This window comes from Styela clava, chromosome 14, assembly GCF_964204865.1.
Source record: "Styela clava chromosome 14, kaStyClav1.hap1.2, whole genome shotgun sequence".
Classification (NCBI taxonomy): Eukaryota; Metazoa; Chordata; class Ascidiacea; order Stolidobranchia; family Styelidae; genus Styela; species Styela clava.
In genome coordinates, this window is record NC_135263.1 from 709360 (window position 1) to 724580 (window position 15221).

Consider the following 15221-nt stretch of genomic DNA (forward strand, 5'->3'; position numbering starts at 1 on the left):
ACCATAAATAATATTGTTTTTTGTTTTCATTTCATGATATTTCATTTTACAGGTCGAGTCCGAAAGTTCTGACGACGACATTCCTTTGACGAGTCTAGGAGTGCAAAATCAAAAACAAAGCCAAATAGAAAATGCAACCGACCGCAATGAGTTTCGGTGGAGAAAGAAACAATTCGACAGACCTGATGCAACATTCTCCGGCCCCCAATTGGATCCTCCTGCTGACATGATTGTAGATACGCCATTGCGTTATTGCCGAGGTTTTGTGACAGAGGAAATGCTGCAACTTCTGACAGAACAAACAAATCTCTACATTGTTCAAAAGAATGGTATTTTGGTCAAAACAAACAAAAAGGAAATTGAGCAGATATTAGGAATGTATTTGCACATGGGTATAGTGCAGATGCACAGTGTTAGAATGTATTGGGAAACTTCAACATTTTTTGAACCAGTGAGTGGAGTGATGTCTCGCAACCGCTTTCAAACATTGCTGAGAATTCCGCATTTTGTAAACAATTTGACTGTGTCTGACAACGAAAAACACTCTGACAAGCTATGGAAGATTTGTCCATGGCTAACAATGTTCAAAGATGCATGCTTACAGGTTACAGCCGAGGAATACAACTCTGTTGACGATATGATGTGCCAGTATAAAGGCACGACAAGTTCCATACGTCAGTACCTGAAGAGTAAGCCTCATCCGTGGGGTTTTAAGATCTGGGGAAGGGGGATATGAGTGGAATTCTATACGACTTTGATCTCTACCAGGGTGGTACCGGTGAACGCACAGAGTTAGGACAAGGTGCGGACGTTTTTCTCAAGCTGACATCAACATTGTCATACCATGCAAACTACAAGATATTTGCTGATAACCTTCTTAGCAGCTTTCCATTCATTCAAAAATTATCAGAGCGAGGAATGCATTATGTTGGGATCGTGAGAAAAAAACGTCTACCCAGCTGTAACCTGGACGATGAAAAAAAATTAAAGAAAAAGTCAGGGGGGATTATGACTTCAGAGTTGGGGAAAACAATAACATAGCCGTAAGATGGTATGACAACAGGGCAGTGTCACTACTATCTTCGTACGTAGGAGTGGAGCCAATTGATCAAATCAGACGATGGGACAGACGAACTAAACAGCATGTGTACATACCCATGCCTGCTATCGTGCAAGAATATAATAAGTTTATGGGAGGTATTGATAAATTGGATTCATTTCTTGCAAAGTACAGGTTTCGAATGAAACCAAAAAAGATGGTATCTTTATCTCTTTTGGCATATAAAATAGTGACTATTGTGAATGCCTGGCTCTGGTACCGTCATGATTGTCCCCTGCTCCGTCTTCCAACGTCATATTTTATGAAACGGCGACATTTTCAAGCAGCAGTCGCAAGCGCTTTGATCTATGACCTATGTCAATACTAACACCCGTCGCGGGAGACCATCGTCTAAAGTTGAAGAAATTTGCAGCCTCTCAAGGTAATTATCCAAGGCCCCATGTGAAGATATCCGCCGAGACAAATACGCACACTGGCCAAAGAAAATTGAGAAAAGGGGAAGATGCAAATTGTGTGAACGCAATCAAATAAATACCAGCTGTTTAAAGTGTAAAGTGAGACTTTGTTTTGTCGAAGTTCGCAATTGTTTTATGACTTCCCACGCCTGAGGAATTGGAACAATGAGTTATTCTCAGGTAATCGTTTCTGCAGTTTTTTAAGTTTTTATTTCATGCTTGCTTTATGCGCAAATGATTCGCCGATATTGCTTTTTGAGTTCGTTCGTTAAATGTTGAAATAAAAATGTGAGACTTCAACATCAATTTTTCACATTTGTATACAGTGTAAATCCCATGGACCTTTCCCCGGGCATCGACTTCCTTGTTTACTTCGTGACATTGGCCAATCAGCAAGATGCAAAAAGTGACGTGCCAATGCTCTCTTTTCGCATTCGCTCAGACACTTTTCTCACTCAGACAAATTTTCAAGCGTGGTCGTAAACATTACCTCATTTTTGCGTTTTTGAACTTTATTCGTTAGTGTTTAGTTGTGTTTCGGAAACTTAAATATAAATCAGATAATTCAATGATTACTCTGTCTTCCTACGAGTTTTCATTTAATTGCAGTTTCAAAAATTAGTGTAGAAATAGCTGTGATAGACTATGCTAAAATTCTTTACCGGTACTTTTAAAAAACAGATTGTTGTATGCGATGAATTATAATGATGGTTTAAAACACATACCCCATTTTACAGGCACCAACTCGCAAAACCACTCCTAAAATAGCCCCGAAAATTTTGCAATGGTAAAGTATAGAAAGAATTTTTGGGGGTTAAAGGTCGGGGAAAGGTCCATTGTAACAGCGCGGCGGTGTAGCTCAACGGGCAAAGCGTTAGAAATACGCTCGCCACCGCACCTCTAATTACTCTGCGTGGGTTCGCAGGTTTGAATCCCATGCAGGGATGGTTATGTGCGAGAGGATTGCTGGACTCCTCGCCGTCGTTGGGTGGTTCACGTAACCGCTGGTCGGTTACGGCTTCCTCCACCACCAAGTCCATGCTTCCGAAAACAAACAATATAACTAATCCCATACGCGACTTGGAATGGTAACCGGACGAGAGGCCGTGATTCGCCATATGGATAATCCGTCTTATCGGCTTTCTCCTCTTCCGGGATAAATATGTAAATCCTATCCTATCCTAACACATATGTCACATTTTCAAATTAGGGTTAAATTAGTTCAAAGATCAAAATGAGATAAATGTGTGCTCAACATGGTCAAAAATGGACTAAGAATCCCAAATATCAGATTTTTCCTTCAACTTTATCATTGTCTGGGCTCCCCGTGGTTTAAAAAAATCCCCCTCGCAACTTCTTACGCGGTTGAAATAGAAAGCACATCCGGATTCGTAAATCTTGACTCTTAATTCGGTTCACTAAAACGGCATTGGATTTCGCTCTTAGTTGTTTCAGCGTTTGCGTGTGTTTACCAGCTGGTTTGTCTGGAAACATGATTCAAAACAACAAACATTTCAAGTTTGTGACGAAAGAAATTGCTAAAGAATGGGAGAAATCTGGAAAAGCAGAAATGTAAGCTGTACTACAGTTGTTTAGTTTTGTTTATTGGTGTTTATGGCATGTTGAAACCTCATTCCTGCATTTGGGTCATTTCAAGTTTACGTAAAGTTTTTTAGTTTGTATTTATCGTTACAGCAAAACAAACAAATATACAGAAAATCGGAAAAAAGGGGCAAAATCTTAAAAAAGCTTTAGAAAGTGCACCAATAGTCAAGAGTATGCGGACTCACATACCTGTAGAGTTATCAGAGGTGTAGTGCATATTCTCTTAGCTGCTTGGGGCAATGTGGCACACCGCCTAGTCATATGTGCTGTCATATTTTGATACCATGTTTAAAATAAATTATCTATTCGTGGGTACTGATATACCTGCTTAGTTTAAGTTTAGTGAGTTTAATTTGAACTAAACATATGTTCCAAGATTTTTATCCAGCGTCACACAGGCTTTTTTTCTTAATTACCTTTGAAATTTCAAGTCACATTTTTGTTAGGCGTTATTTAAGCAGTTAGTGTGGGATATACTGGTGTGGGCCTAGGCTGTAGGTCTTGCGTTTCTCTGCCAGTCCAGTAGAGAAAAAAATGTTTTGGGAAAATAAGAAGCGTTCTTGTTATTTCATCTCTGGCAACTAAAACAACTCTGTGCAGTTTTGCAATTTTGAATTCCTTGTTGGCTCTATATTGTCCTCGAGTAGTGTACATAACACAGTTAGTTAATTGCGAGGCCATTTATGATTAGACTGCCTCATTGGCTTTCTCTACTTTCAGGATAAATATGAATTCTATATTACTTTGCTATTTTTTTTTTCAGAATCAGCAAATGTGAGCATTTCATCTCAGCCCAGAAAAGACCAGTAGAAGTCGTTCAAGGAAAAGGTGATATTTCGCCTTTATTTATGATAATTTTACCAAATAATCAGGCTTGGAGCTGCGCTATGCATTCTCCTCAAGAAAGTTCACTTCGCCGCTAGTCAGGTACGGCTTCCTCCATCATCAAGTCCCATGATCCCCAAAACAAATACTTAACTAATCACGTCTTGACATGGGATGGTAACAGAACGAGAGGCCGTGGTTCGCCATATAATTAACCCATCCTATCGGCTTTCCTCTCCCCTGGGATAATTATGTAAATCCTGTACTAAATCTAAACAGCAGTTTGTACTTTGTGCCTGTTATGTATGTTAACCCCAGATGTGGTCACCTATGTTTGAATTCTTTGGGGGATAAATATGCATGTCCGGAAAATTTGCTGTAGGGTTGGAAGATTTTTTATTAAAGTAAAAAGGTACTTCATATACCTGACTGATTCTATCACAAATACTTGTTTTACAGCATAATGCGGCGATTTTCATGCGATGATTTTTCCTATGCGGCAAAATTTCCTACAACTATGAATGTCAAGGATTATAAGACTATTCACTGTTGGAGTAATTCATGCAACCGCTGGTTGATTATTATTCGCAACAATATCTCAGTCTTTGCATCTGATAAATAGCTAACTAATCTCATACCTGGCATTGACTGGTAACTGACTGAGAGACTTTGGTTCGCCATCTGATTAAGCCACCTTATCAGCTTTCCTCTCTTCTTGATATTCATGGGAATTATATTTTAAACTATTCAAATTTTTTCAGATGTTCGTAGAATCTTTTACGAAGTCGTTCGTCAAGTTTTGGCGAAATGTCTCAAGAACGAACAGCTGGTCGGATTAATCAGTGCCCTGAAGGTTTGTTTTCTGTTTTGTTTTCACACTTTTTCCCAGCTCTGGTCAAGAAGCCACTGATATAAAGAACTACTGTTTGTGAATGAATCTTTTTGGTTTGAAATTGGTTATCTTGTGGAATGGTAACTGAATGCAGGGGCGTGGTAACTGAATGCAGGGGCGTGGCCAGAAATTTTTGAAGGGGGGTTCTGAAATTTTTATTTGCCAAATTAGATCGAAACGACTAGTGGGGACGACCGAACGCTGGAATACGAGTGTTTTCATCAGTCTTAAGCAGACATGGGCAAAGTACGGCCCGAGGGTCAAATCCGGCCTGCTAGGTAATACAATCTGGACCGCCCAATGCTGCCACAACCAAACTAAAACCAAATTTCGATGTTTTAGAAGAAAAATAGCTGAAGGAATTTGTTAAGGTTACGATTTAATTTAGTTTGGCACGAGGCTTATTGTTTTACACTCTTGCTTTTGTAACACTGTAAATATTCTTCATAAAATGTAACATTCACGTCGCACTTACATGGCCCGCCAGTCGAGATCGGGCAAAATTTTTGGCCCCTTGTCCAAAACCGTGCCCACCCCTGGTCTTGAGGGTCTAGGAAGCATTCCAAGCTATGAGATATTGCTATATAGGATACACAATGATGATTTTTTTTTACATTTCAAAAGAGTGGGGGTTAACCCCCAAAACCACACCCTTGCTACGCCCCTAACTGAATGGGAGGCTGTTGTTATTTTTAAAAATTAGACTCCATTAACTTTTACGATCTTAAAGAAATAACTTCTTAAAGGCTTAGTTCGCGGAATGATTAAACTTATATTTTTTACCCGTTTTATCGTAGCAAAAACAAACATGAAAATCTTCTTATTCATGATCCCACTTGATATAAAAAATAATCTTCTCGGGTTTCATTAATTACGAATGTACTTTGGGGTGTACTAGGGTATTGGTTCCCTGCTGCCCTGGATGTCCTTTTACTCATAATGGGTGCCCAGTACTGCATTTCATTACGCAAATATATGGTATTATTTTATGTTTCACACATTTCAATTTTTGTCTGGCACATTATTTGATAGTTTTTCTTCGTGGGGATATGTTTTTAAGTGTTCCTTTTATATGTATATATACACAAATATATGTTATTCTTTTCTGTTCCGTTCATTACTCATCGATCTTATTAAGATCGGTAAGTATGTTGATAGGTATTTGTCTATCTGTATGTCTGTTAGATGAACGCGATATCTCACGAACGCGAGGTTGAATCTGCTCCAAACTTTTCATGTGCAATCATCATATCTCAGACCAGACCTATTGATTTTGGGTTAATTATGTCGTATAATTAGTGAGTTATTAATCGGTCTCCGACTGATATTCTCGTTTCTATTTTTTGCCGGTCCGTGAGTACATTTAATTTTATCGGTCCGCCAGGGTAGAAAGATTGGGAACCACTGTACTAGTGAATTGTTTACTGAACAGCAGTTAATATTATTGCTGTTTGATTAAGCCATAACTTGTTAGACTATCAAGTTAGACTATGATCTAACGAAAGCTCATAAATAGACTTACTATTTTGTGGAAAGAGATTCGGTCATTCTTATACAATATAGCTATGTTCGCTGATGAAACCTTTATATTTTCAGGAGAAACATCCATCAATTTGTTCTGTTATCGTTGATATATTCTCAATGATTGACATCGAGATAACGGCTTTGCAGGAAAAAAATGTCCGAGATAAATTCCTTGTCATGGTTGCAAGTTGTAAGGTGAGTTTCTATCTGAATCAGGCCTCGAATGTTTTCAATCTGTGTACACACAGAATTAAAATTGCGGATTCTCTGATGTCACTAACCAACGTCGAAGTCTCATACTTCTAATGGTTATAAAATTCTGGATAAAGTCAGTGAGCAAGTTGATTACTGTATAGGCTATCCTTGCATTATGTCTAGTTCGAAAATTCAAAAAAAGTTGCCAAACTAAGAGTCCTGCTTGTACCTGCATAACTCTGATCGCACTAAAACTTCGGCTTATACGTGCATAACTCTTAAAGTGTTTGACAGTGATAGTGAGGATGAATTTGAAGGGTTTTGGAATACTTCTTACCGTAATTCATGAAAGTAAAAATAATGGTTTTCATTTTCATGAGTTCTTTTCTGCAACCATTTTCTGTGGTATGACGTATTAGGATTTGTAAGGTCGGTTATTGTGAATTATATTTGTACAATGTGTACTTTCGGCATTTATAAAAAAACTACTGACTGACTGAATTTTTATATTATTTCCCCATCAGGATGTTGTCGGGACTCAACTTCTAAAAGAACGGTTAGACGTCGACACGTTGGAATCTCTAAAACTTGTCTCGAGCACAAAGCTCTTTCAGCAAAAATACATAAAGACAAAGACAAGGCTTTTGTAAGTTATGTCCTCATATTAGGTGTATATTTCGTTACTCCACAAGTATGTAAACCAAGATGGCGGACACCGGATCGTGGTGTGTGTACCAGGTTTACTACGGGAGTCACTCGACTAGTCCTGAACTCGTATTAGAACTTAAATAAGGAATATTAGAATAAAATTATGGCTAACATTAACCTGGTACACATACTACATTCCGGTGTCCACCATCTTGGCGCACATACTTCGTGTGCGGCTATTTTTTATTAATAGTGATTAATAATAATAATTAATATTGTTTGTAGTTTGTCAAATTTTTTAACCAATTGTTTAAACTTTAAAGCATTTACCGTCTTATGTAGACAAATTGGTATTGAGCGACACTTCAATAGCATATATAAAGTAAACAATAAAATTTACTAGAAAATGAAATAAGTTACTTTTAGGTTTTTGTTGACAAACAGCTTACTTAAAAAGATTTTTCCCATAGGTTGAGAAACGCTATTTTAAAGTGCTGTCCAAATTAGTTTATCGGTACTCTCGTAGTATGTGTACCAAGTTTGGGTTAGGCTATAATTTTATTCCAGTTTTCCTTATTTTAGTTCCATTATAAGATCTGGACTGTCTGTGTTAGCCAAGTGAATATATCCCCTGCCCATAGATTACAGTCCCTTTTACACAACTTGATGTAAAGTAGGGAAACAAAGTTAGTTACCTTCATATTGGTACACATACTTCTGGAGCGCCGAATACTCTGAATGCCAACCATCAAAATCATAATTCGACAGACGAAACAGTAATTTCTTTCTGTTGTAAATTGTTTACTATATACCGTATATGCTCGTTTTACCGCCCAATCTTGATTAAGGGCTCGTTTGAATAGCCGCCTGTGTGAACAGAACATAAAAATAAATAAGTGCCGGTGCTTGAATACCCGCCCGATGTAAAAGCTGATTTTTCAGTGAAAGAGAATAATATAGGAAATAAGAAGCGCTTTTGTCACTGCGCTGTTGAATTTTAAGTGTTGGTAGAAAACACTCACGCCACAGGCATCCGATTATATAACAGATAGCATTGATTACGTAACACCGAGGACGTGGTTCTCAGACTGGGCGACGCGACGCCCAAGTGGGTCTTTTCAATATTGATAGGGCATTGCAAAACTTTTCTTCTTTTGCGGATTTGACGTTTGACGTGAATAAATTGACATGGAAAAAGGATTAGTGTCGTCAAATATTTGTCTTCAAAGATACTGTAATTTTTGTGTATAATTTGACTTTAAAAATACCAAGCGCCTGTGTTTGAATAAGGGCCGGTTTGAATAAGGGCCCGGTTGGTGAGTTAATATGGGCCCGGGCTACAAAACGAGCAAATACGGTAATCCATTTAAGGCTTTCTTCTTAATTTATTTTAGCTGTGTGGTTGTGTGTGTGAATTGATTCAATACTTTTAGGTGAGTGAGCACGTACCACCCCTTCCTGGCAAAACCTTCCATCTTATATACATTCTGTACATTTTAAACCTTACTCCTGGTTTTGTTCGCTCTCCTGATTTTGTAATCAGTTTTTATTTCTTTATCACATTTCATGCTGATTATGGAGTTAAAATAAACTTATTAAAACCATGAATGTAATATGTTCAGTTTAATGAAATTTGAGATAATTTTATTCAATTTTGTCATTGCAGCTAAGGTCATAACGCTAACTTTTTAAAATTAAAATATTTATTTCATTTCTAGTTACAAGCAGCAGAAATTCAATCTACTTCGTGAAGAGATGGAAGGATACTCAAAACTGGCAACAGAGCTTGCTCAACTGCAGAACAAGGATGAGGGGGCCGTGTACTTGCTGGAAAATATCAAGTCGCTGATAGGTGGGCCATTACTTTCTTTCCCGATTCCTGCACTTTGCTATTTCATTTTATTTCAAAGAAACACTTTTTTTATACCGTCATGCTTGACGCTGTTTTTGTGTCAAGGTATTTGAGCGTTGCTCTTTAGATCTATTTCTTTTGCAAAGAAACAAATATTTGTGTTGATTAAAGATGAAATATTATTCGGTTTAATTATATATAAGAATGAGTTAGGATGGTTTTGTTTGTAAAGTTTTTATTTCAAGCCATTGAAGTCTATCAGTGTGGCCATAAAATGTATTCATTTAATTTCTGGAACTCTTGAAAAACAAGAATTTAATCGAATCAGTGTTCACCTCAACTTATATAAACACATTTTCGAGCATTGGTGAATGTTCCCCAAACTTCTAGAAAAATCCTTTTGAGATTGTCCTTGGTTGGTATTCACAAACTGGCTTTCATGAGCATTATTATGTTTGAAATCAACACCGTGCCATCTTCCTGATTACCGATCAACATCGATAAGTATGTTGATAGGTGTTTGTCTGTCTGTTAGATGCACGCGATATCTCACGAAGGCGAGGTTGAATCTGCTCCAAATTTTGCATGTGCATGCATCATGTCTCGGACCAGAACCCTATTGATTTTGGATGAATTATGTCGTATAATTAGCATGTTATTAATTAATTAGTAATGGGACATGCGGTGTCGCTATCGAGTCAAAGCGAAGGATACACGCCGCCAGATCGATAAGTCAGCGGCCTTTGATTTCTATCTCATTAGAACATTTCGATGTTTCTCATCACACTAGAAAATCTGTCTGAGCGTGCTGCATAAATTTGAATTGTTATATCAGAATTAACTGATGATGATTGGCCAATGCCATGGAAGGGACCTAGGAAGTCGATGCTTTTTCCAATGTTAAATCTCATTGTTTCCTCCAGGTTGCTTCAACATTGACCCAAATCGAGTCTTGGATCTCATCCTAGAATCGTTTGAGTGTCATCCTAAATCGCGAGTATTCGTTCCATTACTTGAGAACTATCTCGTACTCTGTGAGAAGTCAACGCTATGTCAGATGCTGGGATTCAAGTTTGCTCATTATCAGGTATTTATGTTTTTAACATCAAGCTGTCGTTGAATAAAATTACTTTTCTCCGCAACTGATGGACCTGACTTGTTTTGTTGTGCTCGGTACTTCAAACGACTTCAAATCAACATGTAGTGGCAGTAATGTGCCACCACATATTTATATAGTTTCGATATCTTTCAGCACTTCAGTGGGTGCCCTACTCACAGTGAGCCTCACAGAGAGTCTTGTTTACCTCTGAGTGATAATTGTTTATGGTTTCAGTAACTCTTGGTATTCCACTGGTCTTCCTTAACTTAGCTCAGGGTGGGCCCTTTACCTACTGTACATTTAAACAGACATGGGCTAACTATTGTCCATAGATTAAATCTGACGTGAATTAGGTCTATTAGGCTGTCTGATGTTGTTACTTATCGATCTTAAGATCGTTAAGTATGTTGATAGGTATTTGTCTGTTTGTTTGTTTGTCTGTTAGATACACGCGATATCCCACGAAAGCGAGGATGAATCCGCTCCAAATTTTGCATATGCATCCATCATATCTCGAATCAGAAGCCTATTGCTTTTGGATGAATTATGTCGTATAATTAGCGAGTTATTAATTAATTAGTGATGAGACACAAGGTGTCACTATGGAGTAAGAGCGCTGTTTTGGGGTATCCCCTAACTTTCGATCAATAAGTCTTTGGTCTCTGACCGATATTCTCGTTTTCCAACTCTATATCGACAATTCCTGTCAAATTTTTCAATTGTAACAAAGTTTTTCTATACTTTCTCCAGGTGATTGGAATGAAGACTCCTGAGTCCTTGTACATTGTTTCAGCCTTGTTGATGCAGAAAGGTTTAGTTGATCTCGACGATCTGCTGGTTCATGTAAGTATCTGCGTTTGGATAATTCAGTGTTCCTCAAACTTCTGGGATCCTTGGTTTCCCAGGCATTTTCAACATTTCGCCCTGCTTTTCTATTAAAGTACCTTTTTATGTTTTGCTTTTAATAACTCATTTCTATGAGTTATTTTATGGGTAACCTTGTAGTGTATGTACCGGGTTAAGGTTAGGGCATAATTTTATTCCGATTCTTTTTATTTTAGTCCTATTACGAGTTCAGGTACTATCTATGTTAGCCAAGTTGGTATTTCCCTGCCCATAGGCTTCAGCCCCTTTCAGATGATCTACTAGTTCATGTAAGTATCTGTGTTTCGACGCCTAGTTCCGCATTTTCAACTTCTCGCAGCGTTCCAAGGACTCTCAGCATTTTTGTCATTCTGCTCTTCTTTAAAAAATACCATGTTCTGCTTTAGAGATAGGATAGGATTTACATATTTATCCCGGGGAGCGGAAAGCCGATAAGACAGCTTGACTATATGGCGAACCACGGCCTCTCGTCCGATTGCCAGTCCATGTAGGGTATGGTATTAGTTAGCGAGTTATTTGTTTTGAACCTGCGAACCTATGCAGGTGGCCCAAGTATTCCAACGCACAGAACGATATGCCATACCGCCGTCGCCGTGTAATAATCTATCAATTGTTATATGCGCCGCATTTAGTAATAACAAACCAACAAAAAATGAAAGTAAAATAATAAATGTATTGCAGTCAAACAATTAATAAACAAATCGCATTTAATTTACATTTAACGTAACCATCACAAATGTCCTTGCTTTGGACTGTGATTGTTTGTTGTTGAGTTGTGATACCCTCATACTTTCACAGCTTGTCCCAGAGGACGAGGTTTTGACATCAGAGTGGTCGAAAATAGTGGAAGCAGCGAAAGAAAAAGTTCGGAAAATGAATATCGTGAATCTTTCTGGGACTGAGAAGGAAGAGAAAGAGGAAAAACCGGAACCCCCTGTGAGTGATTCATGATTTTCTTTGAGTAAACTAACAGTCTCAGTAGCTCTTTTAGTGGCCATCAGTAAATCATCTCAGATGTCAATTTCCTTAATTTCTGAGTGAGAGTAAGTAACTTCGCTTTGAACAAATTTCATCAAAAAATTGCTAATTTTAAGCGATGTAAACAGCAAATTTTAAGTGATTCAAGAATCATGCTGAGCACTAACACAAATATATCTGTAATGTTGGATCCATAATTCTTCAAGTGAGTCGTTGTGAGCAGTATCAATTTAATATATCAACTTTTATATATTTATCTTGGGAGAAGAAATTAATAATATCATGGACTGCTCTACAGTTACATTTCCTGTTGTTTTTCAAACTTTCATGATCTTTGACCTCCTCCAAAGTCTCAACAATACATGACATACAGCCCTTCCATAAAAATATCTAATTTTGCCCAAATTAATATAGCCAGTTGATGGGAATAGTGCTTTTATTGTTTAAGATGCAGTTTAAAGATAAGTTTATCAATGGTTCGATAGCTAAATTTTATCTGTTGGTCTTGGGGGGAAATGGATAAGGGGTTTAAATCAAGCGCCTATGCTTTCGGCCATAGGCAGGCAGAAGAAAGTCTAGGCTTTCAAAACAAATAGCTGGCTAACTAATCCCATACTCGACTTGGACTAATAAATGGTTGAAAGGCTGTGGTTCGCCATATGATTTAACCATCTCATCGGCTGTCTAATGTGTAAACCAGGGGTGGGCAACATACGGCTCGCGTCCGGCCCGTGACGAGATTTTGACCGGTCCGCTGATCGTATCCAACCAGACTCTGTAATGTGGCCCTACGCATCATTCCTGAAAGTTGCCGATCACTCTAGAGGTCGAGAACCCATGGCGGAGAAATCGAACTAGCGAAGCTCGTTTTTAAAATACCACGGTGATGCCTGAATGAAAGAAGCGTGATGAGTATCGTAGATTTCAACTTGTGCTGCATGTGAGAAATCGTTCAAGGCCGCAGCGACAACATGCAGCATCAGAAGTCACGTTAAATGTAGATTTCCATTGTATATATATGTGTTGACCTTTGAGTAAAAATTTAAGGCCTGATTAAGTGAAGAAATGCTATATGGCTCGCACGGTAATGCAGTTGAAAATATGTACCTTTTATGGCTCTTGACCAAATAGGTTCCCGACCCCTGCTCTACTCTCTGATAAAATAAACAATTGCCTTTGTGAACAAACAATTGCCTTAGCACTCTTGTTGAACCAACAATATAAGGTCAAAGCAGAGTGCGTTGTAAACATTCATGTTATAATCCAGCCCGCCAAGAACTTCATTTTCTCACATCCGGCCTGCCGGCTAGAGAAGTTACCCACCCCTGGTGTAAACCCTATCTTGTCCTAAGTGGCAAAGTATGTATTATCATCTTGATAGCAGAATAGTCAACAGGGTATTTATGCCAGATGTGAGACCTCGTGTTGTGAACCACCCTGAGACAATCAAGAGTTTGCAATCTTCTTTTACATAAATTCACCCTAAAGAGTTCAGGGGAAAGGTCTGAAATTTTGACTCAATCAATTCTACACTTACAGAAACTTGAAAACCAGAAGTTCGGATTATGTGAAGGATTATTGAGAGTTGGAGATTGGGACAATGCGAAAGAGTTAATGGATCGGTATGAAACGAACTATGCGATGGCAGAAGACTCTTTCGTTCATGCGTTAAGTCAGCTGATTTCCGCAACCATTGATCCGTTCTATAGAAGGTTAGTTATAATTTATCTCCATCCAAGCATGCAATGGCAGAATATCCATCTTGTCTTCTTCTTCAAGTCTGCTAATTTTTCATTTTGGTGGGCACGGGAACGTAGTATGTGTACCAGGTTAGGGTTAGGCCATGATATTATTCCAATTTTTTTAATTTTATTTCTATTACGAGTTCTGGGTAGTCCACTTCGCAACACAATAGTCCTCAACAGTCCACTTCGCCCACTCCATAAAAGCCGACCATGGCTTTAATCCTGCACAGGGTTACCCAGAGTAACTCATTTTTTTTTCAGAGTTGCATCCGTGAAAGGATCCCAAGCTTTACCCCCCGCAAAGTTGAAGCATGGAGACATGGCGACACCCAGTGTCAAAGAATATGGTGATCTAACGGAAAACGTCTTCGATATGCTGAACAGACTCGGGCCGAGGTTGGCCTGCGATCCATTGCTGATGGCAAAAATCATTCGTATCGGAAGGATGTTCATTCATGAAGTGAGTTTTTTTTTTTAATGGGGGGGAATGGGAGGGGGGAGATTTTGCTTAAGTTGTTGATCTCAATGATTGAACTGCTGCAGATCTAGGGATGGGCAATATAAAATAGTTTACTATTCTAGAATACTTGAAATCGAATCCAATTTCATTTTTATATTTAAATAGTGGGAATTCCCCACCACAATCCTAGAATAAAATTCAAACAAAATTGTAAATGTATTACTGTCTTTATATTTCATTGGAAATGTCCTGAACATTGTATTTTATTTGATACCAAACAGGCATTCTCAAGACAATGAAATTTAAGAATTTTGACAATAATTTTACCTCATGACTTTCATGACAAGTGGACACGGAAATATATTTTTGTGTTGTGAGCAATCCGATTTGCAAAACTTGCAAATGACGTCAATCAGGGTTGTCCCAAACGAATCGAATATTCGAATATCAAAGTATTCGAATATCTTCTCAGTCCATTTTCGAATAATTTCGAATGTATTCGAAATAGTGAAGTATTCTGCATTGGCCATCCCTGACGTCGATCATTTTGGTATTACATGACCGCTCCCAATGCCTAATCGCTTAACAATTGATTTTTTTTCCAATTTACAGTATCACGAAGCGAACGAGGAACAACAGAAACAATGGGTGAGTAATTTTCGGGGGTACGTCTACAATTGACTTAAAAAGTTGACAACCACACACCCAATGCTATCTCCAACTTTTCTCATTTTTTTCTGAAATATCTCCATGTCATCAGTGTCCCATCACTAATTAATTAATAACTTGCTAATTATACGACATAATTCATCCATAATCTATAGGCTTCTGATCCGAGATATGATGAATGCACATGCAAAATTTGGAGCAGATTCAACCTCACTTTCGTGAGATATCGCGTAACATACGAAAGTGTCTAACAGACAAATACCTATCAACATACTTCCAATCAATATCGATAAGAAATAATGATGATACAAATAATAATAAAGCAACGC

At 38.1% G+C, this 15221-nt stretch overlaps 1 protein-coding gene across 1 annotated transcript in view; it reads left to right on the plus strand.

Annotated features, from left to right (window-relative positions):
• The first annotated feature begins 2927 nt into the window (after positions 1 to 2927).
• LOC120340659 (THO complex subunit 2-like) overlaps positions 2928 to 15221 on the plus strand; it is a 34561-nt gene continuing 22267 nt past the window's right edge. Inside the window, exons 1-12 of the mRNA XM_039408974.2 lie at positions 2928 to 3087; positions 3884 to 3948; positions 4707 to 4798; positions 6434 to 6556; positions 7081 to 7202; positions 8923 to 9056; positions 9980 to 10143; positions 10906 to 10998; positions 11839 to 11976; positions 13558 to 13730; positions 14025 to 14223; positions 14836 to 14871. Of these exons, the coding sequence (XP_039264908.2) occupies positions 3008 to 3087; positions 3884 to 3948; positions 4707 to 4798; positions 6434 to 6556; positions 7081 to 7202; positions 8923 to 9056; positions 9980 to 10143; positions 10906 to 10998; positions 11839 to 11976; positions 13558 to 13730; positions 14025 to 14223; positions 14836 to 14871 (1419 nt within the window). The 5' untranslated portion in view covers positions 2928 to 3007. The remainder of the gene's footprint in view (positions 3088 to 3883; positions 3949 to 4706; positions 4799 to 6433; positions 6557 to 7080; positions 7203 to 8922; positions 9057 to 9979; positions 10144 to 10905; positions 10999 to 11838; positions 11977 to 13557; positions 13731 to 14024; positions 14224 to 14835; positions 14872 to 15221) is intronic.